General features: G+C 38.8%; 1 protein-coding gene across 3 annotated transcripts in view; it reads left to right on the top strand.

The window, feature by feature from the left end:
- The window catches only part of LOC106060292 (sodium/hydrogen exchanger 10-like), a 52626-nt gene extending 41536 nt beyond the window's left edge, over positions 1–11090 (top strand). For 2 of the 3 annotated variants that reach the window (XM_056044444.1, XM_056044443.1), the window contains 5 exons: positions 1959–2108; positions 2660–2777; positions 3095–3177; positions 6741–6956; positions 9952–11090. In XM_056044444.1, coding sequence (XP_055900419.1) covers positions 1959–2108; positions 2660–2777; positions 3095–3177; positions 6741–6956; positions 9952–10038 — 654 coding nt within the window. In that variant the 3' untranslated portion in view covers positions 10039–11090. Of the gene's footprint in view, positions 1–1958; positions 2109–2659; positions 2778–3094; positions 3178–6740; positions 6957–9951 lie in introns of those variants that run through there. The other variant, XM_056044445.1, reaches the window with a different exon arrangement.
- Positions 11091–17105: the final 6015 nt, after the last annotated feature.

Here is a 17105-nt window from a genome sequence, read left to right as displayed (position 1 = left end):
GGGGTGGATGTCTAATGTGCGGACCTGAAGAAGTTGTGCAGTGGATGTCTAATGTGGGAACCTGAAGAGGTCATGGGGTGAATGTCTGATGTGGGGACCTGAAGAAGTTGTTTCGGTGGATGTCTGATGTGGGGAACTGAAGAAGTCGTTAGGGTGGATGTCTGATGTGGGGACCTGAAGAAGTCGTTGGGGTGGATGTCTGATGTAGAGACCTGAAGAAGTCGTGGGGGTGGATGTCTGATGTGGGGACCTGAAGAAGCCGTGAGGGTGGATGTCTGATGTGGGGACCTGAAGAAGTCGTTGGGGTGGATGTCTGATGTGGGGACCTGAAGAAGTCGTGGGGGTGGATGTCTGATGTTGGGACCTGAAGAGGTCGTGGGGTGGATGTCTGATGTGGGTACCTGAAGAAGTCGTGTGGGTGGATGTCTAATGTGGGGACCTGAAAATGTCGTGGGGTGGATGTCTGATGTGGGGACCTGAAGAAGTCGTTAGGGTGGATGTCTGATGTGGGGACCTGAAGAAGTCGTGGGGGTGGATGTCTGATGTTGGGACCTGACGAGGTCGTGGGGTGGATGTCTGATGTGGGTACCTGAAGAAGTCGTGTGGGTGGATGTCTAATGTGGGGACCTGAAAATGTCGTGGGGTGGATGTCTGATGTGGGGACCTGAAGAAGTCGTTAGGGTGGATGTCTGATGTGGGGACCTGAAGAAGTCGTTGGGGTGGATGTCTGATTTGGGGACCTGAAGATATCGTGGGGGTGGATGTCTGATGTGGGGACCTGAAGAAGTCGTGGGGGTGGATGTCTAATGTGGGGACCTGAAGATGTCTTGGGGGTGGATGTCTGATGTAGGGACCTGAAGAAGTCGTGGGGGTGGATGTCTAATGTGGGGACCTGAAGATGTCTTGGGGGTGGATGTCTGATGTAGGGACCTGAAGAAGTCGTGGGGGTGGATGTTTGATTTGGGGACCTGAAGATGTCGTGGGGTGGATGTCTGATGTGGGGACCTGAAGAAGTCGTTGGGGTGGATGTCTGATGTGGGTACCTGAAGAAGTCGTGGGGGTGGATGTTTGATGTGGGGACCTGAAGATGTCGTGAGGTGGATGTGTGATTGTTTGATAATATCCGAGGTGCTGGCTAATATGCGAGAAAGCAAACAAATGATCAGAATGTGCAACTTTGGAGAGGATTTTAAATGTTTATAAAATGTTTTAGACGTTTCGAATGTTCTTTCAGATTCATTATAATCTACATCACGGTCCAAACCTCTCTAGGGGAACTTAGAGACGACCAAACGACATCGTAGCGCTCACACCGCACGACCAGGTTACCTGACTCATTCAGGAAAACAAATCTCTTAGCAAAGGTTTTAAGTCTCCGATGAACATGAAAGACAAGAATAACACGTAGACTGTAATTATCTTCTGTGTTGAGGGAATGTCTGTAATGGATGACATAAGTAGAACGTCAGATAGCGAGTCATAATATGTCCCGAGCTAATCTTGAGATGTTCTGATTCTGGTTTGTGACTTATTTCGCGAATTATTTTTTCGACACTTAAATATGCTAATTGCCTCTTTCGTTCTCAAAATATCTGTGATAGTTACTTTTAGTCTTCTTAAAGTGAGCCTTTTTTGTGTTTTTTAATATAATTTTTTAAAACAAAATTAAAACTTTTGACATAGTGAATTATGTCTCTCCAGAATGCCACCATATTTCTATAGTAGACAATTTCTCTACGAAATAAGCCATTCTACATCTGAAAATGGCCACCAGCATCAATGAATCAGGCTATCATTTAAAAACCAACATTTGAAAGCAGTTAGTGTTACTCTGCTACCTATAGATAAGCTAGGTCCCCAAAAAGAATGCCATTTTTCTACGTTAATTCAGCACAAACATTTTCTTTAACCTCAAAAATAAAGTAAAAAAAAAACAACAAATCTCTATTTGACCCAAGGTGTTCTATATCAACTCCTCCCACATGTTCGAACTGATGGAAGGGGTACCAGACAACAAAAGACCATTGAGAAACTTGGAGTTGCGACTGTGGAGAACTGTTTCCATCAGACAGGCTGTCAGACTCATTTTAAGCGAGTTTTCTAGTGGGGTAAGGACCAGGGGCGTAGCTAGGAATTTTCCATCATTTGGGGACCCGGGAGGGGCTTGACCTCTTAGGGGGACACTGCAATTTTGCTTAATATTTAATGTAAAACACACTCATTTTCAAATTCTCCCCCCCCCCCTCTTCCCCACCCTAGCTACGCCATTGGTAAGGACTTAATCAATTACCATGGACCTTATTTTCATTTAAGATATAGATTTTAAGCGCCAATTAAGCTATTGTTTTTTTTACATTTGAAATCTTAAAGCCGTTATGATAGTGTGGTTGCAGGCACCTTATGCATGGAACTATACCATTATTTTCACTATAAATTTGAAACTTTTAAATGCTTAGAAAAAGGTAAAGTGAGGTTCAACATATTGTCTCAATGAGAGCGGAAAAAATATGTAGGTCGCAAATGGGGCGCTTCTGTTGTATTCTTAGTCTAAAAAAAACAAATTACACTAATTATAGAGAACCCAGTGTTCAGATGAACTGCAGTTTAGTTTTCTGCAGCTATTGTTATCAATTCATTTTGTTCTTGTATGACCATCCAGTCCTTGACAAGAATGTTGATCTACAATAGAATGTCCGACTCGTACATCATAGATGGAAATATGAACAGAGTCGTAGACATACGACCACACGAAATGTCCGCAGTCATTCTTGTACAAGGTAAGTGACCATCATGTATTAGTTGGCCTGAGTACTTTAACTAGAGCGACGCCAGTTTGTAATTTAATCAATTACGGGCACGACATGGCCTAAAGTGTGCCGATGTGCTAAAAAACTCAAACTCAATTTAGTGATGAAAGTAATCTAATTACTGAACGTCATGGAAATACAATATAATCTTCTGGTGTACATGAAGTTAGCTCTATTTTTGTCTGGTCACGACTTCTAATTGTTAAAGTTAATGTTTGAGTGCTGCCAAAATATTTCTTATTTCTTGCAGTCTCTCACATTTTATTTTTATTTCTACACACTTACAGGTGTGGTTAAAAACTTTTACAGCGAAGCCAGGTTCATTGGACCATGCATCATTCCCTTCTACATTCATCGGTTACTGTCTGAGGTAACTGGGAACATGTGTTTATCTGTTTGTCTTTTTAGAAAGGTGACTTAAAGCATCCCTCAAGTCTGGGCACATGTGTTTATCTGTCTGTCTTTTTAGAAAGGTGACTTAAAGCATCCCTCAAGTCTGGGAACATGTGTTTATCTGTCTGTCTTTTTAGAAAGGTTACTTAAAGCATCCCTCAAGTCTGGGAACATGTGTTTATCTGTCTGTCTTTTTAGAAAGGTGACTTAAAGCATCCCTCAAGTCTGGAAACATGTGTTTATCTGTCCGTCTTTTTAGAAAGGTGACTTAAAGCATCCCTCAAGTCTGGGAACATGTGTTTATCTGTCTGTCTTTTTAGAAAGGGGACTTAAAGCATCCCTCAAGTCTGGGAACATGTGTTTATCTGTCTGTCTTTTTAGAAAGGTGACTTAAAGCATCCATCAAGTCTGGGAACATGTGTTTATCTGTCTGTCTTTTTAGAAAGGTGACTTAAAGCATCCCTCAAGTCTGGGAACATGTGTTTATCTGTCTGTCTTTTTAGAAAGGTGACTTAAAGCATCCCTCAAGTCTGTGAACATGTGTTTATCTGTCTGTCTTTTTAGAAAGGTGACTTAAAGTATCCCTCAAGTCTGGGAACATGTGTTTATCTGTCTGTCTTTTAGAAAGGTGACTTAAAGCATTCCTCAAGTCTGGGAACATGTGTTTATCTGTCTGTCTTTTTAGAAAGGTGACTTAAAGCATCCCTCAAGTCTGGGAACATGTGTTTATCTGTCTGTCTTTTTAGAAAGGTGACTTAAAGCATCCCTCAAGTCTGGGAACATGTGTTTATCTGTCCGTCTTTTTAGAAAGGTTACTTAAAGCATCCCTCAAGTCTGGGAACATGTGTTTATCTGTCTGTCTTTTTAGAAAGGTTACTTAAAGCATCCCTCAAGTCTGGGAACATGTGTTTATCTGTCTGTCTTTTTAGAAAGGTGACTTAAAGCATCCCTCAAGTCTGGGAACATGTGTTTATCTGTCTGTCTTTTTAGAAAGGTGACTTAAAGCATCCCTCAAGTCTGGGAACATGTGTTTATCTGTCTGTCTTTTTAGAAAGGTGACTTAAAGCATCCCTCAAGTCTGTGAACATGTGTTTATCTGTCTGTCTTTTTAGAAAGGTGACTTAAAGTATCCCTCAAGTCTGGGAACATGTGTTTATCTGTCTGTCTTTTTAGAAAGGTGACTTAAAGCATTCCTCAAGTCTGGGAACATGTGTTTATCTGTCTGTCTTTTAGAAAGGTGACTTAAAGTATCCCTCAAGTCTAGGAACATGTGTTTATCTGTCTGTCTTTTAGAAAGGTGACTTAAAGCATTCCTCAAGTCTGGGAACATGTGTTTATCTGTCTGTCTTTTAGAAAGATGACTTAAAGCATTCCTCAAGTCTGGGAACATGTGTTTATCTGTCTGTCTTTTTAGAAAGGTGACTTAAAGCATTCCTCAAGTCTGGGAACATGTGTTTATCTGTCTGTCTTTTTAGAAAGGTGACTTAAAGCATCCCTCAGGTCTTTTGTTGATCACTTTAAAATGAAATAGAACTATGAACGTGTCTAACTCGTTTGCTTCATGTCAATTTCCATTTACAATAGTAGCTCGGTATTTAAGCAACTTTCAACTCAGACATTTCATGTCCTTTCGGCAGGGACATTTAGTAATTTCATTCAAACAGTCCACTTTAAAAAGCCGTACACATACTTTTGTCTCCATACGTTTTTAATCACATTTTCCTCGGCATATCAGTTATATATTTACATTATACATATTATATAAATAATATACATATAACTTGTACAAATTTCGTTAGTTATCGATACAGACTATGAAAAGTAAAGTTCCCCTTTCAGACCTTGCGATTTATAGGGTAGATGATGTAAAGGTCATCTGTTTCTGTGGCCCAAGGTTAACGAGGGTGTCATGTGGCCGGCACAAGGACTAGCCGCATTTCCTTTTCCCCAACTAATGTCAGGTACCCGTTAGAGCTGGGTGGACTCAGAGGCGCCCATAGATCCTGAAAGTAAAATTCCCAGGATTCAAACCCGGGACCTCGGTTTGGAAGATACAGAAAGGTGCTTAGTTGCGGGAACATGGTAAGACAGGCTCAATGGCCAGATTTTTTCGACTACCTCAAGTGGAGAATTTTGTGAATTAGTCAGAGGGCTTTCGCGTGTATAGATTTAGTTTAAATGTGAAAATGTATAAATATTCTTAATTTAAGATTTAAGCCTACAAAAGGTATGTGCCGATTTACAAACAAAACGGGGGCGTTTTGTCAAAAACATTACGACAAAATAGCGAAAGGCCAATCAGCGCAGACAATATAGTGCGAAATTTCCCAACAAAATAGCGCAAGATAATTTTGTGCGGACTTATCTATGATATTCATAATAAATACCGAATTTTAGTTAGTGAAGGTCCTGGGCAGGACTTTTTGCTGAGGCGTCTACCTTCTTTAAGCTGCAATTACTGGCACAACGGCTCCTGGTAATTACAGATGCCCAACCTGTGACAGTAGCCGTGTATAAGAGGATTGGCTTCTTTAGCCACACAAGAAGTTTCAAAGGGAAAAGATCGTCTCTCGAGACGTGTATCAGGATTAGTCCAAAGTTGTGATCCCAGTTCTTATCCAGATGAAAGTCTTGCAGCTAAGGATTAGTCAAAGTTGGGATCCCAGTTCTTATCCAGATGAAAGTCTTGCAGCAAGATATCGTAGTGATGCAAATGGTCTCATGTTTGGTTAAGCAGCTGTTAGCCCGTTCATTTGTTTCTTCTTGCCGATGTAAATACTACCTACGAAGAATTAAATGATGCTCAGCCAGATGTAAGGAATTTCAATGACTATTGGGAGGACAGAAGTACACTGAGAACAAGATTCTTAGATACGATACTGAAGAACGAAGGCAAGCTGCAAGCAAGACAAAGTGCTTCTAATTTAAGAGACGTCTTGCAGCTACATTGCCAATGTATGGAAACAAGCCACAGGTGGAGTTTCTATATAACATTGCACACAATTTGGTTTTGTGAAAGTCCTTTTTTTTTTGTACCTCTGACATGTATGGAAGTGTGCATGCATGTTTTTTAACTGCAGTTTGGAAATGTAAATGTATATATATATATATATATATATATATATAATATGTAATGTTTTGCATAGTATGAATTGTATTCTATTATGTTTGCGTTTACACATTTCACGAGATCTAAAATTTTTACGGCAAAATAAATAAAAAAAATCATGAGAAAAAAAAATAAAAAGGTGTTCTCTATGTTACTCGCTATTTTGTTCGCGCTATTTAGTCGGCGCCTTTTTTTTTTGTCGCACAATTTTATCGGCACTATTTTGTCCGCTTTAGTTTGTCGGGCTACCACTTGCAATATATAAATAAATATAAAATATAAATAAAGTAACATAATAATAATATATATAATATAAGAAATAAAATAATATATAACTATATACAATATATAAAATATATAAATATATGTGCCTTCCCTTAGTTGAATAAAGGTCCACAAGTGACTACTAAAACTATTTCTTTATGTCTCAGCCTGATAAAGGTCCTCGAGTAATATTCTTGGTCCTAAAGACTCTAGTCACTGATGAGGGTACGTTCATGGAGAATCTGATCCAGGACGAGCTCTTTGTTGAAGACGACATCTTGTCGGAATTTGACGACGAACAGCTGACCATCTCTTCCGGCTCGTCTGACAGCAGACCGTACCATCGACAAAAGAAATCTTTAGCTGGAGTGGATGATAAGTCGGTAAGTTCGAACAAGAATTTCTCTATTCTACAAAGCTTCTATAAAATGGCTCCAAATCAACAGATTATCAACACCAACTCAGTTGTACCTCAATGGACAGTTTTAGGCCCACTATTGTTTCTAATTTACATAAATGATTTACCAAATTACATTAGTTCAGGAACTAAACTGGATGATTGCATAATATATAGAACAATAAAAACAACACAAGATACTGATATTTTACGAAAGAATCAGAAGAATTACAGAAATAAGAATCAGATTGGAGTATGTCTTTCCACCCAGAAAAATGCCAGTTATTAAGAGTATCAAAAAAAAAAATTAAACAAATAAAAACTACTTATTTTATACATGGTAAAGTAGTCCCACAGACTAAAACTCAAAATATCTAGGTGTAATAATAAATAAAAAGTTATTATGAAATCCCCATATTAATGAAATTATTTTTAAAAAATCAAGCCAATCATTAGGCACTATTTAAAGAATTTTTTACAATCAAACAAGAACATAAAACTAAAAGGCTATTTAACTTTAGTTAGGTTAATATGAGAATATGTAGGCCTATCCTCTGTTTGGGGTCTCTCAAGTCAATAATGCATAAAGAAACTAGAACAAATACAACATAGAGCAGTGAGATCTATAAGAAACGAATATTGCAATATGATTAGAGTAATACCATAAGTAAAATCTAACTTAGAGACAATTCAGGACAGAAGAATATGAAGTAAAACCATAATTTACAAATACAAAAACCTAATGAAATACTTAGATAGACACAAAGATAGAGGCACTGTTCTTATTCCATATGCTAGAACAAATCCTTCCCAAGTGTCATTAGAGAATGGAATGAGTTGCCTGAATCAGTCAAGAAAACCTACGACTTAGCAGAATTTAAGTCATTGATTAACATGCATGACTAGATTGACACATGAAATGCGTAGGACGTAATTATCTTTTTTTTTTTTTAAGTAGCGTCTATAATATTGTTACGAATCTCACTATCCAGGCTCTCTGCAAACTGCACCATACACCACCAACTTAAAGAACTCAACTCAGGGCTCCAAAGTAACGTAACACATTAATAGTTGAATAAATCTGAGCCAATACTGTACAAATGGCAAAACGTACACTGTACAAATATCTCTCCGATAACACCGTACCGCCGTATCAACTCTTGCACTGGCCTCTATGTCTCGTTCCGGGCTTGCACTGGGTTCAACAGTTCAGGACTGACTTCACACACTGGGCTCGTTGTGTCGTACTCGATCACAGACCAAGATCAAGACGCCAGTCGTCTCAACTGTACTTGATAGTACTCCGTACAGAACCACGCCGTTGAACTGTGCTGTAGTCGACCGTGTTCTGAACCCCTGTCGTGAACCGGGCTCTGAACTTTTTTGACTGCGACACCTCCGCTCTTTATATAGGGTCCCTGCTGGCCTTCTAGAACCGGACGGAACATCGTTCGACGTTTCTAGCTTCGTCACATGACTACATCCCTCGTGACGCTCCTGAGCTCTGTTCTCGACGCCGATCCTTCCCGAACAGTCATGTTGACACTGGTCTCGGCTGACCGTCGTAACTCGCCACGGTTGACCGCTCGTCTAGCGCTGGCCTGGGGCGATTTGCGTCGGTTGGCTACACACACACCACTACCCCCCATCTGTCCCACCACCAGATTTACAATATATAAGATAAGTTGATGCTACATGACTAATTGCTTAACTTACTGTAATGAGACTGACAATTTACTGTCTCACTACATGGTTACTTTGTTTACTTACTTCTAACATGGTTACTTCATTAGCTTACTAAACTCATAAACGTCCGTACTTCTGGTCATTCAAAACTTGTGTTCACAATTCCTTTCAACTCTCTGAATTTAAACAAAATTCATCTAAGTATAACAGTACCAATTTGTTCACTATTTTATTTGTTACACATAGTTTCTGTATATTGAATTTGAATATAGACTCAGGGAAGTATTTACAGGCTTGATAGTATCACCTTATGGGCTGGATGTTGCCCATGAGCCGAAAGTTGGCCGTCAACACCAGATATACCATATTGTCCACGTCCCCCTAGGATGGAATTTAAGAGAGATTTCTTCTTTTCTGGTCTTGTTGATTTGTTAATTGTCGGGAGAGTTCGACCGAGGCTCTTGAAACTCTAGGCCAGTAAATGTTCCCTTCCGATGGCCTGACTGAACAATTGCTCTGTTTGGGAGAGGTCCCATGGATATCTATGTAACACATCTCTCTTTCCAGGAACTCGGAACTCAGGATGCTCGGGCTGGAGACACGAAGGCCGAGTTCATGGGGTACCTCCGCCACTTTTCCTTTTCTGTACCACGATAAGCGTACGGAGCTCTCCAGTCACAGAACGTCTCATTAGGAATAAAGTAAAAAAAAAGTTTCCCCTTTCAGACCTTGCGATCTATGGGGCAGATGATGTAAGGTCATCTGTTTCTTTGGCTAACGGTTAACGAGCAGGGTGTTATGTGGCCAGCACAACAACCAACCGCCTTTACTTTCCCCAACTAAAGTCAGGGACCCAGTAGAGTTGGGTGGACTCAGGGTGCCCCAAAAATCCCGAAATTCAAAATTCCAGTATCACTTAGGGTCGAACCCGGGACCTCAGGTTCGGAAGCCAATCGCTTAACCATTTGACCTCCCCCCCCCCTTCCCTTTAGGAATGCCGTGTGGATTATGACATGGTTCGATGGTTGCTAGAGCTCTCTTTCAATTCCTGACGCAATGGACGTGGTTCTTAGACACGCCAACGGGAGTCTTATTTAGCCACCCTATAGCTTTCTTATACGACCGTTTCCACCCTATGAGTCCGGATAGCGTAGTCCGGGCTCTTAAAGATTTTGCGTTGGTCCATTTCACAGCCTCTACGCTATTAATAACACAGCTGAATTACGTGTACTGTAAGGGGAAACATTTTTGGCGGAAATAACTTTGTTTTACTCTGGCTTCTTCCAAACCCATAGGCTGCCGCTCACCGTCTGATGCAACACAGCACGCACAGGCTTTCAACAACTGCACCGAAAGGGTTGGAATCTTCGAAATTCAAATAGAAAACTCCTGTCACGTGGCTGGAAGATGAACACTGCACGTTAAAAGGAACATCTACCTACCTACATGAACTTTCTGCCATCCCCCCCCCACTCAATAGACTATTGTCTCTCCCTAGTTGGACTAGATGTATGCACTCCCCCCCCCCCTTTTCAGTAACACTATGTTTCCGTCATTTGATTCGTTTTTTGGTACAAATTAAATGTTTGATAATTAGTAGATCTATAGAGATTTTCTTTAAAAAAAAAAATAAGGCAGCCCTTTTTTTCCCCGACCCTCACTTTTTTTCTACTTTAAGTTTTGCCATTTGTTTATAGGGCCTATTCGTTATTTTGTCTCCTACCTGATTGCAAAGGAAAAAGGGAATGAACTCCTCCTTTTTCGTGGGCAAAATGAATGTAACAGTTGCATCCCATAGTTCACATGTCTATGATCTTTTTGTTTTAATATTGTTTCAAATCTGGATTTATGACTTGAAGGCTAAGCCATAGAGTAAAAAAAAAAGATATCTAGATAGACCGGTAACATTTATAAATGAAAAGAAAAAAACAACTGCTTATATTGAAGTTATATTATGGACTTTTACAACGTTCAATAATTATTTATAGATATTAATATAATTTTTTTTTATCTTGCACACGCATGACATTTATATTTTTCTTAATTTTCCTTTTAAAAATGTACATGCAACATATTTTAATTACAATTTTTGTTTGTTTATATATAAATATATTGTACAAATTTTCAATAAAATGTACTTTTGTATAGTGCTCTACATTATATTGTGTATACAATTCTTTTTAAAGAGAAAATTTCCTTCAAATTAAAATGTTAATGACATACATAATCAGATGAATTTTTTTTTTAAAGTTTAAAACACAAAAATGAACATTTATTGCAATTTTTAAATTTTAGATTCTAATTTTAAAAAAGTGAAATACTGCACTCATCCTTAATCTTCGGAATCGAATACATTGACATTATTATTGTATTGGGCTACGTTGGACTAGTCTGTTTCGTTTCTTTGATTAAAAAGTTGAATCACAAATTGGGCCGGAAGTTGCTTTTTTTCCTTATATATCTTTGCATTTTTTCAGTTCTCTTTTTAAATTAAACTGACATTATTATACTATAATTTTAAGTGTGCCTGATAGAGAAAATAATTCTGCACAAAAATACGGGTAGTTGGGATATAACCCGATAGAGGCTATAAAAATAAAAGACCTGAAACTAGCGCGTGAAACTACACATTTACAGTACTTTATTTGATGAGTATTTTACCCAAGATCTGTGTTGTTTTTTTAGGACTAGCTTATTTCAAGGACCCGGCATTTTCCGATACACAATTTCATACACAAAATAATTGTTGAAAAAAAAATGTAGTGATTTTAAACTTTAAATGATTATTTAAAAAGGTGTTACTCTAATCAATTTTGAATATTAGTTTGTTATGAATGTCACTGTTTATTTTGTGTCTGTTCTAGTTTCTTAAATTTTTCTTGAGTAAAGGAGTCGTTTTTTCTCCTAATGGGTATACCTGATTTCTCCAAGCAGCCTTTGTAAAATATTGGTCCTGAATAATGCTATGTTCATAAACGAAAAATCGCATGAGATGATAGCGCCAGTAGTTCAAGATCAGGACAGCACATTTTCTTTTAAACCGTGCAGTTGTTAAAGTACTTGATGTTGATGTACACACAGCCACCCGCCTTTCCTCTTCTTAGACTCAGCCGTTCTGTCAGATCTAACACAAGAGATTGTCGTTGTCATCCTCCTCTAACCATGTCTCAGTAAACAACTTTCCCTAAAAACACGGTCGTATCGTACATGGGCACATATCTCATCCACTTTGTTTCTAATTGAGCCAACGTTAGCTAGAATAATTGTAGGAAGTGGTGGGCGAAAACCTCTTCTTCTCATTCTTTGCCGTAGTCCTCTTTTTCTCCCCTCTTTTCCTATAGGCCTACATATAGTTCGTCCATTTTGGTTCGATGATGACCACTCTTATCATCTATGGGAGCTGAGGGATTTGCACTGGGATTGTGCCTCCGTGTGGCTGGTGAGACCTATGTGAGCCCGTAATGTTATGGCTGCACAGTGGGCAGTGTAGTGACCTAATAAAACACTACAAGAAGACATGTCTTGAAGCTAGGCTTTATTGAACAAGAATAACAAAACAGTTCACATAACACAGTACACACACACACACACACAAGCTGACCTGGACACCATGACATTTTGACACACTAGAACAGATCAGTTCACAACACACAATAGGAAACATAAATACACAACATTCACCCCCCCCCCCCGTTTAGTTTCTATTCGCTCTACTTCTGAGATTATACGAGTGCTGTAAGGGCGTATCTCTGGCAGGTGAATTTTGTCCATTTTCAATAATGTTTTCCTCTGCTCTTAAAGCAGGTGGAACCATGTTCTCTACAGATGTCTCTATGCCACCCCTAGAAGCCACTGAGTGTTGGAAGACACCCGGAGAAGTCTCAGTGTTACCAGGAGCAAGTTGATGTTGAAAGACCTCAGAAGATGTTTCAAAGTCTCTTGGAGCGAAATCATGTACTACGGTCTCTGAAGATGAGTTGCCTCTCGGAGCCAAATGGTGTAGTGAGACAGTTTCTTCCCGTCCATTTGGAAGACGTTTGTGGGCATAGTTCTGATTAGCTTCAATAACCTCCACTTCATCTACCAGCGTATCATATTTGCTTTGCCTCGCATGTCTTCTCATCAGGACAGGCCCTGGAACAGATAGCCAGGTCGGCAGAGAGACACCACAGGCGGACCTTCTTTTATAGGAAAATAGTATTTCGTGAGGCGTCATGTTTGTAGCAGTGCATAGTAGAGATCTAATTGAATGGAGAGCGTCGTTAAGGGCTAGCTCCCATTGTGTATTAGGTAGTCCTCTTGACCTGACGACAAGAAGAATTGACATCCAGAGAGTCGAGTTCAGTTTTTCAACTTGCCCGTTTCCTTTGGCATTGTATGCTGTGGTTCTGCTTGTTACTATGCCTCTACTTCTGAGGAAAGATCGTAGCTCTTCAGACATGAAGGCTGATCCCCGGTCGGAATGTAAATACGAGGGCGTGCCGAAAATGCTGAATAGGTTTGTGAAGCAACTAATTACTGTTTGAGTAGACATGTCAGGACATGCATATGCAAAAGGAAACCTTGAGTACTCATCAACAATTGTCAATAAATATTTATTTTTAGTGGTAGAAGGGAGTGGTCCCTTAAAGTCAACACTAAGTCTCTCAAATGGTGATGTGGCTTTTACTAAGCTGCCGGAAGATGGTTGATAAAAACGAGGTTTTATCTCTGCACAGATGGGGCAATTGTTTACTACAGTTCTTATTTCTTCAACTGCATACGGAAGGTTCTTTGACCGGACGAAATGGAGCATTCGCACTATGCCTGGATGACAAAGAGTGTTGTGAAGTTCTTTCAAAGACCTAGGGGGGGGGGGGGGTGGTTGTACTTGCACAGAATCCACGAGAAAGAGCATCGGCGGCCATGTTGTCAGCCCCCGGCCGGTAACACACATCAAAACTGTACATTGATAATTCTATTCTCCACCTCTGAATTTTGTCGTTTTTTATTTTACCGTGATTGCGAGGGTTAAGCATGGATGATACGGACCTTTGATCCGTGGTGAGTTTGAAATGCGACCCTAATGTTTCTTAGACAAGTGGAAATGGTTCAATTTCTTTGCATTTTTTTCTGTACACTGTTCACGTTTCCGAGGCATAGAGCTATGTAGGGAGGATAACAGCTCGATAGACCCCTTAGCTTTGTATTTGTGGTGATACCTCGTCTGTTCCAGACATTTTTAGACATTCTGCCATAGGATGCACTGGCCTTGGCGATACGCAGGTCTATTTCATTATCGATCTTTCTGTTTCTGGAGAGTGTGCTGCCAAGATAGGTGAATCTGTCCACTGCATTCATATTGGTAATTCACTTGGTAAAAAAGTACATCAACAATTAATGAGTGCAATGCTGGTATGAGTGGCGATTGACTTTTAACTCTACAACAAAATCATCTTGTTGCATGGTCACAAGTCTAGGTGCTATGCCAGACACTCAGCAAAAAAAAAATTCAGTGTACTGGTAGAGTGCAATGCTGATTATATTCAGCTTCCATATCACTTTCAAAACCATCATGCTAAATGACTAAAATTTCTCAAAGTTGAAGTAAGTTATCTTGTGTTCATTTAAGTTACTGATGCTAGAGTCTTATCATGACCATATGTTTATAGTTATTTGCTTACCTGTTGCAATTGGAAAAGATGCTTATTTCAATGGCCAGCACAAAGACTTAGGGATCAATAACTCTTCAGTTTCTCAAGGTTATTTTGAAACGGACTTTCTGTCATTTTTACTTTATCATTTTATTATGTACTTGCGATAATCTTTTAATAAAGTAACAAGTACTAAAACCTGAATGAGATATTGTTGGTTTTCATAATTGTTTTACACCATCAACCTGCAGTAAACCCCATAGTCAATGTGACAGGCGAAGTCAACTTTGCCATAGGGTATCTTGAAGTTAACACACATTCATTTAAGAGTAAACATTAGCACTCTCTTAATCAAAAATATGGAATTTTGTTTAAAACCTAACTGAATCTGAACTCACAATGTGCGAAAATATTTTTATAATAATTGAAGTTTACTTTAATAATGCGAAAATCCATTTTGAAGTTGAAAAGTTGTCAAAGTAACCTGTTTTCACAGTGCGGCTTTATGTACTTTTTAGCGGCCCCCGAAAGGGGAAAAGACGCTATTAGTTTTGTGCGAAATGTCTGTCCGTCTGTCCCGTTTAGATCTCGTAAACTAGAAAAGATATTGAAAATCCGACATCACAATATTTTAGACCATTCAAAGTTCTGATGCAACGGCTACTTTTTTTTTTCTGAAAGCGAAAAATCTAATTTTTAAAATCAGTTATGCAAGCAGTTTTTTAAAGAGAAAAATCTAATTAGTATGCATTATAAGTTAGACCTAATTTAAAATGAATAGTAATCTTATAAACTTCATTTTTATGAACATTTTTTTTATTGCGGAAATTTTTATTTTTTTTTTGTAGAGGATTTGAATAAGAGATTGAGCCTTTTCAAAACAATGGACCTCATTCACCAATCGTAAACAAACAACATTTTGTCACGTGATCTTATTGATAAAACAACTAAATAAACTGTCACGTGACAACCATCATGAATTAAACATGAGATCGTAAAATTATATAGAAGAGATAGAGCACCACGTGGCTAAATGTTGTTTGTTTACGATTGGTGAATGAGGTCCATTCAGTTAGGCAAAGGGAGGCGCTGTGGCTGAGCGGTAAAGCGCTTGGCTTCCGAACTGGGGGTCCGGGTTCATATCCTGGTGAAGACTGGGATTTTCAACTTTGGAATCTTTGGGCGCCTCTGAGTCCACTTAGCTCTAATGGGTACCTGACATTAGTTGGGGAAAAGTATAGGCGGTTGGTCGTTGTGCTGGCTACATGACACCCTCGCTAATCGTAGGCCACAAAAACAGATGAACTTTACATAATCTGTCTAAAAGGGGAACTAGTTAGGCCAGGTTCACATCTAACTTTACATTCACTTTCACCTATCCTTTGATCTGCGGGACCGTTGGGGCACTACACAAGATCTATGAACCTTCTTTCTCCATTCTTATCTCTCATTTGTCTTTGATATAATTTCATTTGCATGTTCTTTCTGAAAATATTGAAGCCTGCCTGGATGGACCTTTTCGGGGGCCGATTTTGAGTTTGTGTTTCCACACAAACTGTCTTTTGTAACCTTGTTAATCAATAAATTGTTACAAGATGCAAACAGTCCATCAAATCTCTCTTAGACACAAACATTCCTAATAACAACCCAATACCAGCATCAAGGGCGATGACCATAATTAATTCACATTTGTATGGACAGCCCTATTGTAGTCAATAAATGATGCTAGGAATCCCTAGGAATTTATATGGGCCACTTTGGTAACCACCAGTTAGTGTTCATTAAATTCCTTCCAGCAATGGTTGCTATTCCACCAGCTTTGAGACATTAAGGTAAGTGATTGTAAAAACAAGTACCAGAGTACTAATCATTAGAGCATTGGAACTGAAAAAAGATGAGAGCAGTGAAGACCCAGACCCCAGTACCGACCTGCATATTTAGCATCACTGATAAAGTCCGACAAAGCAGTCGAGGTACTTGAGTATATAAGGTTGTGGTGTCTAAATTCTAATACCTAAATTTATCTTTTTATAATGTTTTAGAAGTCCATAAAAAATACTGTTCAATAAGCATAAGAATTAGATCTAGGTATTTACAAAACACACATGTACTTTAGGAGTAAATTGTCTGAAAACAAACAAATATCACATACAAGAATAATGCAGTTTTATTGTACGGGTACAAAAACTTATAGCATAAAAGCTGCATAGCAAGGTCATTCAAACAATGATTTTTAAGTAACAAAAAGTGTTTTATGTAACAAAATAAAAACATTAATCAGCATTAATTAAGCTAATCAAAAAGAAAACGAACGCCAATAGTAGAAAAATTTTAGAATAACAAGAACAATAAAATTAATGCATATATATATATATATAGGCCTACAGATCAAGACACAGCTGCACCATAATCCCTTTAGCAATAGTCATCATCGTTAACGTCAAAGTTTGGAATCAACAAGAAAGACCCTTCACATCCTGGACATGATGCTGCTTCAAATGTGACACTTGGCCTCAGTTTGCACCACTTTCCTATTGATACATGCTTTTTGCATCCATGAGGATGACAGATCATGACCAACAGCCTTTCTTCTGCACTCTTGACTGTTTCATAGTATTTGATATAAGCAGAAATCCACTTGCTTTCTAAGGTATCTAGGTAGGCATCCAATTTATTCAACAGGTCCATGTCACAGGTGTAGCAATAGAATTTGCAAACACCTCCTTCGTTAAAAATGTACGCATCTCCAAATAAGTAAGCTAGATTTTCTGTTTTCTCTTCATCATCATGAAATAATGTGCATTTAACCTCATCCA

The sequence above is a fragment of the Biomphalaria glabrata genome, chromosome 10 (assembly GCF_947242115.1).
Source record: "Biomphalaria glabrata chromosome 10, xgBioGlab47.1, whole genome shotgun sequence".
Lineage (NCBI taxonomy): Eukaryota > Metazoa > Mollusca > Gastropoda > Planorbidae > Biomphalaria > Biomphalaria glabrata.
Note: the sequence above shows the minus strand (reverse complement) of the source record. Positions and strands in the feature narration are given on the sequence as shown.